Source organism: Crocuta crocuta, unplaced genomic scaffold (genome assembly GCF_008692635.1).
Source record: "Crocuta crocuta isolate KB4526 unplaced genomic scaffold, BGI_CrCroc_1.0 scaffold145, whole genome shotgun sequence".
In the NCBI taxonomy this organism is placed as follows: Eukaryota; Metazoa; Chordata; class Mammalia; order Carnivora; family Hyaenidae; genus Crocuta; species Crocuta crocuta.
Genome location: NW_027530857.1, coordinates 3879441 through 3897883, shown reverse-complemented (window position 1 = coordinate 3897883; position 18443 = coordinate 3879441). Strand labels below are relative to the sequence as shown.

Sequence of the window (18443 nt, the reverse complement as noted above, 5' to 3'; positions counted from 1 at the left end):
TTCTTTTTTTTTTTTTTTTTTTCTATCCTCATTGGCAGAACTGTGTCTGCGATGTGTGTTAGCTTCCTGGAGGTGCCATCACAAACTGCCGCACGCTGGGTGGCTGTCTCAGCCAGATGCTAAACCTGTACTTTCTGGTCTGGCTGCCAGCAGCCGCGTGTGACTGTTTAAATTAATTCACATTGAAAGTTAGTTTCTCAGTCCCAGTAGCTGCATTTCAAGTCGCGTGGGCCAGTGGCTGCCATGTTGGGTGGCCCAGCGTATTAACATTTCCACCGTTGTAGAAAGTTCTGTTGGATAGCACTGCTCCAAACCAAGAGCACTTTGACTTGCTTTAGGTGACTTTGTATAGGTTTGTTTCTTCAATATGTGTTTAGTTAGAAATTCAGAGTAGTTCATAATAGCTGAATAAAATACTTTTATGGATTTCTTTTAAAAGTTTCGCAGCAGAGTGACTCATTAATGTTATTTATGAATTGTTTGCTCACTAACTCCTTTCTTCGTTGTCGAGAACATATGGAGTGGGTAATAGAACGTACTGCATGCTTTTCCCCCCCTGTGTATTTATAACTAAGTGCCTGAAGGACACAAGATACTGTTTTATTTATTTTATTTGAATTATATGCCAGAAACCAAGCTCTTGTGTGTTCAGGGCTACAATTTATAGTATTAATTAAGAACAGCTTTCCTTTTCTCTCCAGAATGAATTCAATATAGTCTCGATTACTCTATGTGGATCTTGAGTTCGTTCTCTCCTGATTGTTTTTTCTTCTCTCCCTGCCTCCCACATGTTGGGTTTTTTTGTTTTTGTTTTTGTTTTTTTGCCTCCTAACTCCCCTCTCCCATTTAACTGCCCCCTCCTTCCCTTCTTGAACCCCACCACTTCCTCCAGTATCCACCTCACTAGAAACGGGAGCAACACAGTATTTTCTTTAAATCATTCACTGAACTTTCCCCCTGTGTGTTTGTAATCAAGTGCTGTTTTTATTTTCTTAATGTTTGGTAGACCCTTCTTTTTCAAGTTCTAGAGGTCCTCCACATGCCGAGTGATTAAATTATGTGTAGGGAACATGGATTTTTCTGCCATAAAGCAAATGGAATCAAGTTCTTCTTTAAAGAAATCAGACAGTGGGGCGCCTGGGTGGCCTGGTTGGCCAGGCATCTGACTTTGGCTCAGGTCATGATCTCACAGCCCACGTCGGTCTCTGTGCTGACAGCTCAGAGCGTGGAGCCTGCTTCAGATTCTGTCTCCATCTCTCTGCCCCTCCCCTGCTCGCTCATGCATTCTCTCTCTCTCTCTTTTTCTCTTTCTCTCTCTCTCCCCTCCTCTCTCTCTCACATATAAAATAAAATGTCAAAATCAGAGAATATATTTTCAGCTGCATACATACTTTCGAGCAAATTCTGTGTGACTATCATCGTAAAAGAAATTCTCATAATTTCTTCAACACGTATATACGCACATACACATATTTCAAACTTTTATTTTGACATAGTTTCACACTTACAGGAAGGTTGCAAACAAAAGGAATTACCATATGCTCTTTACCCAGATTCTGCAAATGTTAATATTTTAATAAATTTGCTTATAATTACCTTTGAAGATATATACACACACACATACACCTTTCTTTCTGATCCTTTGGAGACTAAGATGCAAACTTGATGCCTCTTTACTACTGAGTACCCATATATTAAAAAAATGAGAATATTTTCATACACTACTAGAGTCTCGTTATAGAAATCAGGAAATTAACATTGATACACTTAGGCTCATGTGCAGACCATATTCAGCTCTTGCCATTGTCCCAATATTGTCCTTGATAGGAAAAGAAAAAGCCTCAAATCCAAAGTTGCATTCAGTTGTCAGGTTTTTTGAAGCCTCCTTTAATTTGGAATATTATCCTCAGTGTTTCTTTAAGTTTCATGACCTCGACATTAGAACGTTTGACCACCCTCAGCCTGTATTATTATTATTATTATTACTATTATTATTATAGCCTTTTTGAGATATAATGGACATACCATACAGTGCTGTCATGAAGCGTGTATAATTTAATGATTTTTAATATATTCAGAATCATGCCGCAGTCACCAATTTTAGAATATTTCTGTCACTCCAGAAGGAAAGCCAGCCCTCCCTGACAGCTTCTCTCATTTCTGGTACAGCCGTTCATGGGCACTCAGTGATCTGCTTTGTCTCTGGGGCTTGTCCCATTCTGGCCAGTTTATACACATGGAGTCGTACAGTATTTGACTTCTTTGGTCTGGCTTCTTTTCATTAGCATAAAGTAGTCACCCCGTTATCCATGGTGGAGGGGGTTCCAAGTCGCCCAGTGCATGCAGATAGTGTGGGTTGCCCTGAGCTCTGTATTATACAATGTTGTTTTTTTTTTCCCTATACATACATACATACCTATACTGAAGTGTAATTTATAAATTAGGCAAATTAAGAGATTAACAATTACTTTTACTAAAATAGAACAGTTATAGTCATACGCACTAATAAAAGTATAATGTGATGTAATGTATCATGCAATCTAATACGTGAGTGTGGCCTGTCTCTCAAAGTATCTTACGGTGCTGTACTCCTCCTCCGCATTGTGATGATGTGCGATGGTAACACGCCTGCGTGAGTGGAGGGGCATGCGCGCTGTGACGGAGGCGTAGGCTGCTGTTGACTTTCTGACGATACGTCAGAGGAGGGGTCATCTGCTTCTGCATTGCAGGTAAACGAAACCTTGGAAGATGAAACCACCAGGAAGCGGGGGACTGCTGTCTATCATGTTCCCCTTTATGGTTGAATGATGTTTCATTGTATGGATATTCACCCTTTTGTTGACCGAATCATCAGCTGATGAAACTTGAGTTGGTTCCACCTTTTGCTTATTATGAATAGTGCTGTTATGAACGTTTGTGTAGAAGGTTTTGTGTAGACATTTGTTTTCATTTCTCCTGGGTGTATACTTAGGACTGGAATCCTATTGCAACTCTGTTTAACTGTTTGAGACCCTGCCTGACGATTTTCCAAAAACAACTGCACCCTTTTACTACATCCCCACTAGCAACGTAGAAATGTTCCAGATTCTCTGTATCCTCGCCTGCGCTTGTTATTGTCTGCCCTTTTGATTATGGCTGTCCTAGTGGGTGGGAGTAGTATCTCATTCTTGTAAAGTATGTATAACATAAAATGTACTACTTTGAGTAATTTCAGGTGTATGTTTCATTGGCTTTAAGTGCATTCACAATATTGTGCAACCATCATCTCATCCACCTCCAGGATGTTTTCCTCTTTCCAAACTGAAACTCTCTACCCATTAAACAATAGTTCCCCATCCCTCCATTGTGATTTTTTAAAAAATTTTAATTTTAATTTTTTTTTTTTTTTTTTTTAAGAAAGAGCACATGTAAGGGAGGAGCAGAGAGAGAGGGAGACACAGAATCTGAAGCAGGCTCCAGGCTCTGACCTGTCAGCACAGAGCCTGATGCGGGGCTCAAACTCACAAACTGTGAGATCATGACCTGAGCGAAGTTGGATGCTTAACCAACTGAGCCACCCAGGAGCCCCTCCATTGTGATTTTGATTCACATTCCCTCGTTGCCTAATGATATTGAACATTTTTTTCATATGGTTATTGACCATTCATGTATCTTCCTTGCAAAAGTGTCTGGATCTTTTCCCCATTTCTGAACGATTTACTTGATTTTTCCTTATTGAGTTGCAGGAACTTCTTATATATTTTAGATCTAAAGCCTGTCATGTTTATGTCTCCCATTTTCTGTGTTGTCTTGTTACTTTGTTGATGGTGTCCTTTAATGTACCAAGAGGTTATAATTTTATCTTTTATCTTTTGTGGTTTGTGTTTTTGGTGTAATGTCTAAGACACCAGCATCTAACCTAAGGTTCACGTATGTTTATGGCTGTGTTTCTTCTAAGAATGTTATAGTTTTAGCTTATCTTCAACTTTTTCATGTTTTAACTGCCTCTTCTCCAGGTTATTCTGACTCTCTCAGTCTGTGTGCTGCCAGGCTGGGTGCAGTGATCCCTCTGAGTGATGAGATGTCCAGCTGGGTAGGAAAGCTTTTGTGTTTTGATTCCACTGTGGAGTTATCTCATCTTGCACTAATTTTATTCTCTCTCTTAACATCCTCAACTGATACCTTGGTCATTCGTCCACATTCACTGGGAAATTTGATCTACTCTTCCTTCCTTGTCCTACCCACATCTCCTCTTCTTTCTGTCCATCTGTCTTTAAGAGTGGTCTCTATTTGCTGTCACTGGTTTCTTAGTTATGATTCATTACTGCTGAGCTCACTTGTTCCCCTAAGTTCATCGATTCCCTCATTGTTAAATCAGGCGTATGCATTCCATTCTCTGGGTTCACTCACTATCTCCGTAGCATGTGACCCTATTGGCTACTTTCCTCCTCTTTGAACTCTGTTATTTTGGCTTTGATCACATTCTCTAAGGGAGCCACGTGAATTCTCTTCATAAAACCAGAACCTAGTGGCTCCAGCAAGGTAGGTTTGTTTGGGACTAAAGATCCAGCAGAGATTTACTTTGCCTTTGGCAGTTTCTCAATAATTACTGCTACTCCTGCCATTATGCTGGGCTGAGTGGTCAGAAGCAGAATCAAGTTCAAGTGTGTTCTCAAAAGTCTTTCCTTATTTCCTTTAAGACACCGAGGCCGGTGGAATACTCAAGAGGTTTGCCATTGCGCTTTTATTAAAGTCTTTTTAAAAGGTTCTTGTCTCATTTGAGTTCACTGCAGCATTGTTGTATAATAGTGAAAGATTAGAAATAACGTAAGGGTCCATCAGCTCGGGAGTGGATGAATGCATTATGGTTTATCTCTACATGAGATACTAGGCAACTACTAACATAAATGAAGTAGACCTTATGTATGGATGGTGTGTAGAGGCAGGATTGTTATTTTCTCTCTCATTTGTCTACCTATTTATCTCATAATTTGTAAGGAAAAAAGTGCAGAACAAAGCTATATGTAAATATTCTCCACTGGCAAATGTCTTGGTATCTACTTATTAAACTATTATGAATGGTTTATAATTACGGTTTATAATTATGAAACTAATTATCTTAGGAGCAGAAATGGAGGGTGTGGGATGTTACAGGTTACTTTATTTCCTTTTTAATATTTCTGATTTGTTTGAATTTTTTCGATGAGCATGTATTCTATAATAAAGCAATGACTTGAGACTTGGGTGAGGTGTAAGTAATATCAACTTAATGCTTCCTTCCTTTCTGACTTTCTCCCTTTCTTTAGCTCTTGCAGTACACCCTAGCCACTCTCACTCAGTCTCCTGAGTGGGCTTCTCCTATCCTGATCCGGCTTATTTCTTGAGAGTCACGTTTGGTTCTCTGAGACGCACTCTTTGACTTGATATTCCTTTGACCTGAGCACAGCGCCCAGCACGTGGGAGACATTCATTAGAAGGGGTCTCAATGTTAGAAGAATAAAGCAGAGAATTTGGGGTAGATCTCCTCAGTACCGGCACGTCCTTTTGCGTAGGTTGTCATTTCATGCCATTTTTCTTGAAGAATGAAAAGAAGAGAATCTGTGAAGGGACATGTTTTAATTAAACTTCAGTTTATGTCCCTGGATGTGTTGAGTTGATGTTGATAGGCTATGCTAACAGAATGCCAGGCAGTTCATTTAAATGTGTTAGGATTTCCTCAGTTATCGTGGGAGGACAGGAGAGTGGTAATTTCATACTTCACTGTAACATAAAACATTAATACAGAATTTTTTAAATAATATCTCCAAATGCATGAATTAAAGAAAAGCTGAGTTCATGTGCTTAGAAAATGTGTTGCATTGTCTCGAGCAGAAGGGTCAACACAAATTAATGTTTCTTATCTCATGTAAATAACTTGTCTAACCATTTTGTTTTCTTTTTAGGTTCAACAGATAGATCGAGTGGTAGAAGTTGTGGAGGAAACAATTAAAGGTAATTGTGGGAGTGGGATAAGCAGATATATACAGTAGTCCCCCTCTATGTGCAGTTTTGCCTTCTGGATACAGTTAGCCACAGTCAGCTGATGTGCAGAAGCAGATGGTCCTCCTAACTGTCATTAGAAGGTCAGCAATAGCCAGAGCCTGCATCGCATGCCTGCCTCGTCCACCTCACTTCTACCTTATCATCACAAGTAGAAGGGTGAATACAGGAGAGCAAGACACTTGGGTGTTTAATGTTATGTTGTGTTATGTTATATTATGTTTTATTCATTCATTCATTCATTCATTCATTCATTCATTTTTTCAGAGAAAGAGAGAGAATGAACATGAGTAGGGGAAGGACAGAGAGAGAGGGAGACACAGAAAGAGAAGCAGGCTCCAGGCTCTGAACTGTCTGCTCAGAGCCCACCATGGGGCTTAAACTCATGAACTGTGAGATCATGACCTGGGCTGAAGTTGAATGCTTAACTGACTGAGCCACACAGGTGCCCCGATAGTAGGATACTTTGAGAGAGAGACACCACATCCACATAACTTTTATTATAGACTAGGGTTGTAATTTTTCTATTTTGTTATTAGTTATTGTTGTTAATCCCTTACTGGGGCTAATTTATAAATTCAGCTTCATCATAGCTCTGTATGCGTAGGAAAAAACACAGTACATCCAGGGTTTGGATGTGTGTGTGTGTGTATATATATGTATATATATATATATACGTGTATGTGTGTGTGTGTGTATATATATATATATATATGGTTTCAGGTATCCACCGGGGTCTATCCCTGAGGTGATAAGAAAGGGAAACTACTGTATTGTTTGAACTATATTATAAAAATATCACTTAGGTAACATTTATTTAAATATAAAATTAAAACATTTTGTTCTTGACTGCTTTGTGCACCGATCAGTCTAATGCAGGAGGCATATATTGATTGGCTTATAGAGTCAGGTCATAGTCTTTTCTTAATCTCATTTTTATTTTTCTGTGAAATAGATTTCATTTGAGCTTTAGGTCAGGAAGACAATCAATTTTAAGATAGGGAAATGATTTACTTATATGTATTTCTTTTTTTTTTTTTTTTTTTTGCAGTTTTAGTTAGATATAGTTGACATTATTTGCATGTTTTTATATCACCTAATTGGTGGTAGTTACTATTTTTGTAAATACTTTTGGGGCCCCTGGGTGGCTCTGTCTGTTGAGTGTCTGACTTCGGCTCAAGTCATGATCCCACAGCTTGTGGGTTCAGACCAAGTGTTGGGCTCTGTGCTGACAGCTCAGAGCCTGGAGCCTCTGCTTCGGATTCTTTGTCTCCCTGTCTCTGCCCCTCCCCTACTTATGCTCTGTCTCTCTCTGTCTCTCAAAAATAAACAAACATTAAAGAAGAGGGAAAAAAGCACTACTTTTAAGGGCCCTGGGTGGCCTAGTTGGTTTAGCACGCAACTCTTGATTTTGGCTCAGATCATGATCTTTGGGCTTTGTGGGTTCGAGCTCCATGTTAGGCTCTGTGCTGGTCGTGCGGAGCCTGCTTGGGATTCTCCCTCTCCCTCCCTCTCTCTGCCCCTCCCTCCCTCGTGCTGTGTCTGTCTCTCTCAAAATAAATTCTGGAATCTCACTGGGTTAGCGGTTGTTTGCTTGAGTTTCTGAAAGCAGTGCTTCAGGATGCTTGTGGGTTTTGTTGCCTTACTTATTTTCTGTCTTAAGTACCAGCCGCATGCTGGTAACTCACTATATATGTATGTGTGCGTGTGTGTGTGTGTATATATATAATACATATTTTAAATTAATGGTGATAAAGATAGCACAGAAGAAAATGTACGTGACCTGGGGTATGGATGACTTTTTTAGATGCAACACCAAAGGCTTGATCTGTGAAAGAAAGAACTGACCAGCTGGACTCCATTAAAATTAAGAACTTCTCCTCTGCAAGAGGAGACTGTCAAGAGAGTAAGAAGACAAGTTACAGACTGGTAGAAAAGGTTTGCAAAAGATATATCTGATGAAGAACTATTATCTAAAATATATAAAGGACTTTTAAAGTTCAAGAGTGAGAAAATCAACAACGCAGTTAAAACATGGACCAAATAACTCATCAGACACCTTACCACAGAAGATACATAGATGGAAAATAAGCACATGGAAAGATGTTTCACCTCATAGCTCTTTAAAGAAATGCACCTAAAACAAGGAAATACCACCACACACTTACTTGTATGGCTGGAATCTGTACCACTGACAACCCTAAATGCTGGTGAGCGGGTGGAGTAACAGGAACTCTCCTTCACCGCTAGGAGTAGTGGGCAGTGGTGCCACTATTTTGGAAAACAGTTGGGCACTTTGTTACAAGACCAACATACTTTGAGCATATGATCCAGCAAGTCCTGGGCGTATACCCAGAGGACTTGAAAATTTGTGCCTGGATGAAAACCTGCACACAGATGTTTGATAGCTGCTTTATGAACCATAATTGCCAAAAGTGGAAGCAACCAAGACGTCCTTCTGAGAAAGGCTAAACAAACTGTGTTACATAGAGGCTGTGGAATAGTAACCAGTGCTGAAAAGAAATGAGCCACCAAGTTATGAAAAGACATACAGGAAACTTAAAAGCACATTAAGCGAAAGGAGCCAATCAGAAATGGCTATACACTGTGTAGTTCCAACTCTGTGACTTCTGAAAAAGGAAAAACCAAAGAGGTAGTAAAAAGATCAGTGTTGGCCAGGGTTGGGGAGGAGGGGAGAAAGATGAATAGGCTATACAGGAATGCTCTAGGGCAGTGATACCATTCTGTGTGCTACTTTAATGGTGGATACACGGTGGTACACGTTTTTCCAAACCCATAGAATGTTCAGCACCATGAGTGAACTTAGTATGGTCTTTGAGTTATAAAGATGTGTCATTGTAGGCTCATTGATGTAACACATGTACCATTATGGTGGAGGATGTTGATAAATGGGGACAGCTTGGTGGTGGGATGGTATATAGGAGTTCTGTACTTTTCTGCTTGATTTTGCTGTGAACCTAAAACTGATGTAAAACAAAGTCTAATTTAAAAACAGACAAAAACAAATAGTAATATTGTGCTCGGAAGGTGGCCACATGGCTTGCAGAGATATAATCTCTATAGGAAATCATAGAAGGGGAAGGTAAAGGATGTTTTTCTATAATGACAATACTTGTGACACCAAATTGGTAGGTTTTCTATACTAAGCATTTTTTTTAAAACATCACAAATAGGATTTTTTATTTGTCGCCATTAAATGTCTGAATTTTAAACAAGATTCTTGGACTAGGGGCTGATATTCCATTAGCTTGTTCAACTTGAGCATCAGCCTTATCCCCAGGAGCTTTTCCAGAACCTTCACCATGAAGCTTAATCAGTTTTCCCAGTTCGCACTTGGGCTCTTTCAGCATTTTTATTTTGCTGTCAGAGACATTATGGAGTGGGTGAATAGACTGACAAGCCTTTTCTCCCTTTTTGACCATGGAGCACATTTTGGAGCACTGGTAAGATACATGCCATGGAAATTAGGAAAGTTTTGCACTGAACATCCTCAGTAATTAGCTTTAATTTTCTAAATGGAGCTTCGTCATTCTGCCGATAAGCAAGGCTCACTTCTAAAACACTATCCTTGAAGCCATCAGAAATGATTTTGATTCCTTGAGTTCTTGTGATTAGTGTTTTTTCCAATATTTCTTATACTGAACATAGCTGGTGCTTTTACCTCCTACTGATCTTTCTTAGAAAACAGATCAGCCACTTTCTTCTTGCCTCCCTTTTTGCTGCCTTTCATAAGGCACTTGATCTTTCATAAGGCAACTACCACAGTGCCGCTAAAGGGAATCAAAAGGGCTATACCGACTGATTTTGGCATGAACTATCTGGAGTTAGTATAGACCTCGTAGATTAAGGGCTCAGTTTCATTAGACTACCCACCACTCTGGATGTCAGTTGCAAGTCTAGATTGTCACCTGTACTTCTGACAGATCAGCTGTAAGTTTCGTTCCCATGACCCCCTATTTAGGTTTGATGATTTGCTAGAGTGGCTTGTAGAATTCAGGAAAACCTTTTACTTATTATTACTGTTTTATTATGGAGGATACAGCTCAGGAGCATCCACCTAGAAGAAATGCACAGGGCAAGCTATGTGCTAATGGAAGTGGACCTTCCATGCCCTCTCTGGGTATGCCACCCTCCCAGGACCTCAGTACATTTATCAGCTTGGAGGATTTCTGTGGAGTGTCCATTACACAGACATGATTGATGAAATCATTGGCCAGTGCTGCTTGAACTCCCAAAATTTGGAGGTGGGGATGAAAGATCCAACCTTTTAGTTACGTTGTTGGTTCCTTTGGCAACCAGCCCTCACCTCTTAAGAGTTAAGTTACCTGATTAGCATAAATCCAGATATGGTTGAAAGGGGCTTATTTAGAATAACCAAAANTTGTGGGGATGAGCACTGGATGTTATGTGGAAACCCATTTGACAATAAACTATTTGTAAAAAAAAAAAAAGAGTAACCAAAAAGGCTCCCCTCACCCTTATCACTCAGGGAATTATAAGAGTTTTAGGGGCTCTGTACTAGGAACTGAGAATGAAGACCAAACATATATTTCTGTTATATCGCAGTATCACAGAAGGCCTGTACATCGAGCCAACTGGAGGTGGCTTCTCACTCGAGTTTTAGCTTGAGTTCATTTGTTGGGGAGGTTGAAATCAGATTTAATTTGAGAGGTCACAGCCAGAGATGAGTTGAAGATGAAGTTGATGGGAATGTTCATTGGCAGATTGACTTGAGGCTGGCAAGGCTGATGAATTAAGTATTAGTATTACAACGGGAGAACTTTAGAGATGGAAAAAATAATTTTCATAGGTGCTCTTAGTTGGAGATGAGGAAGGTGAACTAGGGAAGGGGTCAGATGACTCATCTGAGATCTCCAAGTTCATGGAGCTCTGTACTTGTCAATCAACTTCTGTTGTTCACTTTCTGTTTACAGTATTTCATTTAGAAAGCACAAGTTGGTGAAATATTGTGGTGTTTGTAACACAATTAGTTCTCGGTTGACTTTCAGCAAGTTATGTTCTCTTTTTTAAAATATTTATTTTTGGGAGAGAGACAGAGAGAGGAGGACAGAGGATCTGAAGACGGCTCTGTGCTGACAGGCTGACAGCAGAGAGCCCAGCGTGGGGCTTGAACTCATGAATTACAACATCATGAGTCAAAGTCAGACGCTCAACCGACGGAGCCAGCCAGGTGCCTCTCACCATGTTACTTTTCTGAGGCTCAGGTTTCTTGGTTCAAAATGGAGATGATTAAATGGATATGACTTTTCAGATACCTTTTACATATACTGCGGGATCAATTTTTGTTACTGTTTCTTACTACCTTCTTAATACCTAGTCTGCTGGGATCATCTAACTGCTAAAAGTGACTCTTCTTCCAGTCTGACTGTATACACTGCTGCCATTATCCTGGGACTATGGATTTGAAGGTGCTTCTGCATGTGTACCTTCAAACTGTGACTTCCTAGTGTGATCTTAATTATCTTTTACTCCCGCCTGTCATTTTCACCTTTTCTCCCATTGATTCCGTACATACACCTTTTGCTCGAGCCAAAATGAGCCATTTGATGTTTCCTGGATATTTGTAGCTTGCGCTGTGTTTATCTCACGTCCTGCACCTGAGTGGGTAAGTTCCGTTTACACTCACAGACCGGCTCTCTGCCTTGACACGTGTCCGTTGAGGCTGGCCTGTGTGTGTTGCGTCAGGAGGATCCTTGCTATTCGGTATCTACTTGGGTTTTTCCAGCCAGAGACTGGAGGCCTGACTAGAGGGTGACATAGGAGTATTTGTTACACTTCCCCAGCCTCTTCTTCCCTGCTTCTGCCGGTTTTGTGCTCTCTCACTTGTGGCCACAGATCCTGCCAGGTGGCTCATTCTCTTCATCTCTTTCTCCAGGTTCTTCTAGCTGTTCCCTTCCTTTGCTTTTTCAGGCCCAGGGGTGGAAACAGCACCCCATTGTTGCCAGCCTGAGAGTATTGCATTGTCTCTTGTTGGTTTTCCTAACCTTGCCAAACCTTAGTAAATAGTCCCTTTATTAAAACCTCTTCAATTATGCAGCGTACCATCTGCTTTGCTGGGACCCTGATTGATAAATGCTCCGTGGAGAAGCAAGTCTCTGCCCAGAAAGGCCAGATGGAATACTGCCTGACTAGAGGGTTTTGCCGTGACTGCCTTGTTCCCACATGTGATTCCTGTTGGGCTCTCTTCATATGTCTTCCTTGATGGGAGTTTGGACATACAGCCTCTGCCACAGCCTGTTAGCATTCTTCTTACTGCTGTGTTATACCAAGTGATGTTTTAAAAAATGAGTTAATAAGCTATTTTGATGCCCAAAAGTGTTGATTGTAATTAATATAAAACCATATAAAGCATATTCCATTTATGTCTCTCTTTGTTGGAACAAAATGGAAAGTTTTAAGTTATTCTGAATGAATCCTCACTATTGTGATAGTGGCCTGAAAATTCCATCCATTTATGGCATTTACTTTAGGAGAAACCAGATTGTAATGAATTTAGGATTTCCTTCCCTATCATCTTGCTAATTCAACAAGGCGTGTAACTGAGTCTGAGGGAATAAGTACAGTGTTTAAAGGGTTTTTATTTATTTATTTTAAATATTCATGTACCTTAGTCTTGGTTTACATGGTCGTTAAAAATTTTTTTTTGTATGAAAGCTCAGAAGGGAATATAAATCTGTATTTCTTCTGAAGTGTGTCTGTTAAGTCATCCAAGCACATAGAGAATCCTTTAAATTCTTCGCTTTGTAAAAGTAGTCTACTGGATAACGTAAGACAAATGATTGCAAATAAACATTGCCTATTGAAGTTAGAAAAATGTTTTTACTATTAAGTCATATTTCTTTCTTCCCCTCTAATAAAAGAGGCCTCCATTGTTAAGAATATGTTTGCTGGTATTTCATTCAGTCCAATTCCAAATGCCTCCAGTGTTGGTAATTGAAGACTTTCCCAATATGGCACAATCTGCAGGTTTAATTGATTTTCCGTTTCCCTTAACTTCTCAGTAATTGATGCAATCTTGGATTAGACTGACCTAAATTCCCAGGGTACTTCGCCAAATAGCTGCTTCTTATTTAACACATTGCTATTCATCTTCGGTCTGTCAGATTTTGTATTTTGCATTTGATAGTAATTCAGAGTATAAACTTGTCACGGATTGAGACTGGAAGGCAAAATTGTTATATCAAGCGTGGTTTTTATCAGTGTTAATAACTGAGCAACCTCCCGAAAGTCCCGTGGAGATTCACTTGAGGATGTTTTCCGAACTTAATGAGTGAGCGAACTGAGCTTGGATATGTAACATGGTCCACCTGGGATGGTATTGGACCACAAAAGCGCATCTACTTTTTCAGGGTTTGTTTTTCAGTAAAATCGTTTTATTCTTTTTCAAAGTATGCTTTCAAGGGACACTTCAGTGTACCTTCTCAGTATGTGTAAGAACTGACAGTTACTGTATAGTCTGAATGTGGTGGAAGATGTTGCGTATTGGTTTGTACATTGGGAATACTTCTCAGTCACACTGGTATAATTAAATAAGTGATAAGTTCTATTTTGTAGTAACTAAAGTCAGGCATTTATTGCTGTAGTTTATTTAGGTTTTTTTGAGCGAGCCTGTTGAAGTTTATGTATCCTGTTAATAGGTGGTTATAGTTTCGCAACCATATTTTGCTACCTTCTTAAATGAGTCAGTTTATGGTTTTTCCTCTCTCTCCGCTCCTTTGATCCCTGAGATCAGCAATAGGATTTTAACTTATTTGTTCTCTGTCCTTCAATATACATTATTTCTAGAATGGATGTTTTTAATCCATTGTATCTCAGATAGTGTTTTCTAAATCATAATAGTTTAGAAAGATCAATAGGGAAAATTTCCTTATGGTCTCCAACAGCTAAGTTCTACAACAGGAATTACTACGTTGGTTTCCCATGTCATTTCATTTGTAATGGCTGGTTGGGAATAATGACTGGAAAGGACCATCTATTAGAGAAGCCACCTTGTTGTATCTTGTCTGTATTTCTCTAACTGTATAACTTTATTAGCTAAATTATCAGCCACACATACACAGCTGAGCAGCCCTAGCTGCAAAATATCCAGTCGATGCTGAGAAGGATCTTCTTTAAACATTATAAATGGTCATGTTGACCGTTTTTGAAAAAATGAAAATGTAGTTAAATAACGTTCATCTTGTCTAAAATTTTTCTGCTCTTAAAACTGTTAAAACTAAAATAAATGCTTACGTGTGCCCCCTAGGTGGATTCTGCTACTTTATGATACCTTCAGAAGTGTTTTACATGTTTTTGGTTTGTCTTTAATTACACTGCTCTAGTATGTTTATCACTTATACTTCCTTTTCTGTTCAAAGGTTCATTTTCTTATGGTTTGAAGCCACCTTTCATTATTAACGGAATTAATTTTTATGAAGTCTTGGGTATTTCATTAACTTTTGCCTCTTCATTGTGGAGTGGGGCTACATGGGAGGGTATCGGGGGTTGAATAGTTTGTTAGTTTGATAGTCTTACCGGAGTTTTCACATAATACACTGTTAAAATGGTTCAGTGGATTTAATTGTTCAAAACAAGGAAAGGAAATTACTTTAAGCTTGAACCTTTCAGGCTTCCCATGACCCAACCCTTCCTATTAGTGGTCCCACTGATCTGTCTGGGAAAGTAGCCCCATCCTTCCTTGTGTAAACATTAACGAGGAGTTGCCTACTGTGGAGATTGGACTTACACGTTAACTCTTGCAATTTTTTTTTTTTAACACAGGTGGGACCATGTCGCTCCTTTACCCAAACTTCCATGGTGTCCCCCCACCCTACCTACCTTACTCAGAGTAGAAGCCAACTTGTACAGTGGCCTCTAGGGGTCAGTATGAGGTGGTTCACCTGCAGGTTCACTCCTCCCCTCCTTCAACTCTGCCCCCTTTTCAGTCTGTTTTGGACGCATTAATCTCTTTGATGTTTCCCTCCCCCGACCCTTCCAGTTTTATGGAGACATAATTGACGTACATCACTGTATAAATTTACGACATACAGCGGTGATGATTTGATTCCTGTATCTTGTGAAATAATTACCACTCTGAGTTCAGCTAACCTGCACCTTCTCATACAGATGCCATCAAAAGGAAAGAAGGAAGACAAGAACAAAGGGGAAGATTTTTCACTTTGTGGTGAGAACTCTTAGGATTAACTCCCCTGACAGCTTTCCTGGATGCCAGAGAGCAGTGTTAGCCATAGTCATCATGCTGCACCTTACATCCCTGGCACCTGTTTATCTTCTAACTGGAAGTTTGTACCTTTGACCGCTTTCCTGCACTTCCCCCTCTTTTCTCCTCCACCACCCCCTGCCCATGGTAGCCACAAATCTGATCTCTTCTACTATGAGTTTGTTTTTCTTTCCTCTTTTCCATGCCACCCATAGAAGTGAGATCATACAGTTTTTGTCTTAATTAGTTCAGCAGAATGCCTTCAAAGTCCACCCATGTTGCACATGTCAGGGTTTCTTTACTTTTTTGGTGGCTGAATAATATTCCATTGTGAATATAAAGCACAGCTTCTTTATACATTCATCCACTGATGGACACTTAGGTTGTTTCTATATCTTTCTTAGCTGTCATAAATAATACTGCTTTAAATACGGGGTTCAGATATCTTTATGAGTTAGTGTTTTTAATCACCTTTGGATATATTCTTAGAAGCGAAATTGCTAGATCTTATGGTAGTTCTATTTTTAGTTTTTTGAGGATCCTCCATAAATGTTTCCCAAAGTGGCTGTATCAACTTACAGTCCTACCGGCAGTGGACAAAGATTCTCTTCTCTCTACATTTATCTCTTTGTGTGTATGTGTGTTTAATGCTTATTCATTTTTTGAGAGAGACAGAGACAGAGTGTGTGAGTGGGGAGGGGCAGAGAGAGAGGGAGACACAGAATCGGAAGCAGGCTCCAGGCTCTGAGCTGTCAGCACAGAGTCTGACATGAGGCTCGAATTCATGAACTGTGAGACCATGACCTGAGGTGAAGTCAGATGCTTAGTCGACTGAACCAACCAGGTGCCCCTGTCTCTTGTGTTTTTTGATGATGGTCATTCTAATAGGTGTGAGGTGGTATATCATTGTGGCTTTAATTTGCATTTCCCTTATGACTGGTGATGCATCTTTTCATGTACTTGTTGGCCTTTGGTATATCTCCTTTGAGAAGTGTCTGTTTATGCCCTCTGCCCATTTATTCATTGGGTTATTTGTTTTTGTACTGTTGAGTTACATGAGCTCTTTATGTGTTTTGGATATTAACCCCTCAACAGGTACATAGTTTGCAAATATTTTTTCCTATTTTGTAGATTGCCTCCTTCCTTCCTTCCTTCTTCTCTTCATGGTTCCTTTTGCTGTGCAGAGCTTTTTAGTTTGATGTAGTCCCATTTGCTGATTTTTTATTTTGTTGGTTGTGATTTAAGTGTCATATCCAAAAAATCATTAATAAGACCCATATCAAGGAAATTTGTTCCAATGTTTTCTTCTAGGAGTTTTATGGTTTCAGGTCTTATATTTAAGTCTAATCGAATTTGAGTTAAGTTTTGTGTGACATAAGATGTGGGTCCAGTTTCATCATTGTATACGTTAATATCCAGTGATCCCAGTACCACTTACTGAGTAGATTGTCTTTTTTCCATTGAGTATTGTTCACTCCCCTGTTAAGTATTAGTTGGCTCTGTAGGCATGGATTTATTTCTGGGGCTCTCAGTACCATACTGTTTTGATGACTGTAACTGTATAGTATAGTTTGAAATCAGGAAGTATGATACTTTCTGCTTTGTTCCGCTTTCTCAGGATTTCTTTGGCTATTTGTGATCTTTTCTAGTTCCATATAAATTATATATTAGAAGTGTGTTTTCTACTTCTGTGAGAAAAAATGCCTTTGTAGTTTTATGGGGAGTGCATTGAATTGATTAGTATTGACATTTTGATATTTGATTTTTTCTAATACATGAGCATGTGATACCTTCCACTTATATATGTCTTCCTCACTTAATTTCATCAAAGTTTACAATTTTTATTGTAGAGGTTTTTTAAAAAATCTTTTTTTTTTTTTTTATTTATTTCTTTTTTTAAAGAAAGAGAAACCATGAGAGAGAGAGTCCCAAGCAGGCTCCACGCTGACAGTGAGTGCATGGGTGAGACACTCACCCAACCGGAGCTGGGTTTAAATGCACAAACTGTGCGGTCATGACCTGAGCCAGAGTTGGATAGTTAAATGACTGAGCCATCCAGGTGTCTCCATTCTAGGGATCTTTTTCCTCCTTAGTTAAAATTATTGTAGTTTATTGTTTGTGATGCTGTTTTATATGGGGTCAGTTTTTAAAAATTTTTGTACAGAAATTTCGTTGTTAGTGTACAAAACTATTACTGATTTTTGCAGGTGAACTTTGTATTCAACAATTTTACTGACTTCATTGATTAGATCTGACAGTGTTTTTGGTTGAGCCTATAGGATTTCTATATATGAAAGCATATCATTTGCAAACAGAGCTAATTTTACTTCTTCTTTTTCAACCTATATATGTTTTATTTCTTTTTCTATCTTGATTGCACTATGTAGGTCTTCTAGTACTATGTTGAATAGTAGTGGTAAGAGTGGGCACCCTTGTCATGTTCTTGTTCTTAGAGGAAAAGCTTTCATCCTTTCACCATTGAGTATGATATTGATTGTGGGCTTGTCATGTACGGCTTTAATTTTATTGAGATATGTCCCTTCTGTGCCTAATTAAGAGTTTTTAATTATGAAATGATGTTGAAATTTGCCTAATGTTTTTTCTACATCTATTCATAGGATTATGTGATTCTTTTATTGTATTTTATTAATGTGATTTATCACAGTGGTTAATTTGCTGATGTTGAGTCATCCTTGCACACTAGAGAGAAGTTTCATTTGATCACAGTGAATAATCCTTTCAGTGTGCTGCTGAATTGATGTTGGGTGTTTTATTAAAATTTATTTCATGCATTCATCAGGGATACTGGCCTATAGATTTTTTTTCTTCTACTAGTAACTTTTTCTGGTTTTGGTATTAGGATAATGTTGGTTTTGTAAAATGAGTTTGGGAGTGTTTCCTCCTCTTGAGCTTTTTGGAAGAGTTTAAGAAGGATTGATTTTAATATTTGTTACAGGTTTGGTAAAATTTACCAGTAAAGGCATCTGCTTCTGGGATTTTGTCTTTTGGGAGATTTTTGATTAGTGATTCAATCTCCTTACTAGTAATTAGGCTATTCAGAATTTTTGTTTCTTCCTGATTGAGTCTTGGTAAGTTGTATGTTTCTAAGAATGTTTCCATTTCTTTTAGGTTGTCAGGTTTGTTGGCATTTAATTGTTCATAGTAGAACATAGAAATTCCTTTG

At 39.0% G+C, this 18443-nt stretch overlaps 1 protein-coding gene across 7 annotated transcripts in view; it reads left to right on the top strand.

Annotated features, from left to right (window-relative positions):
- Window positions 1-18443, top strand: part of CDKAL1 (CDKAL1 threonylcarbamoyladenosine tRNA methylthiotransferase) — a 700075-nt gene that overhangs the window by 187611 nt on the left and 494021 nt on the right. For all 7 annotated transcript variants that reach the window (XM_077769569.1, XM_077769571.1, XM_077769566.1 and 4 more), the window contains one exon: window positions 5922-5970. In XM_077769569.1, the coding sequence (XP_077625695.1) occupies window positions 5922-5970 (49 nt within the window). The remainder of the gene's footprint in view (window positions 1-5921; window positions 5971-18443) is intronic.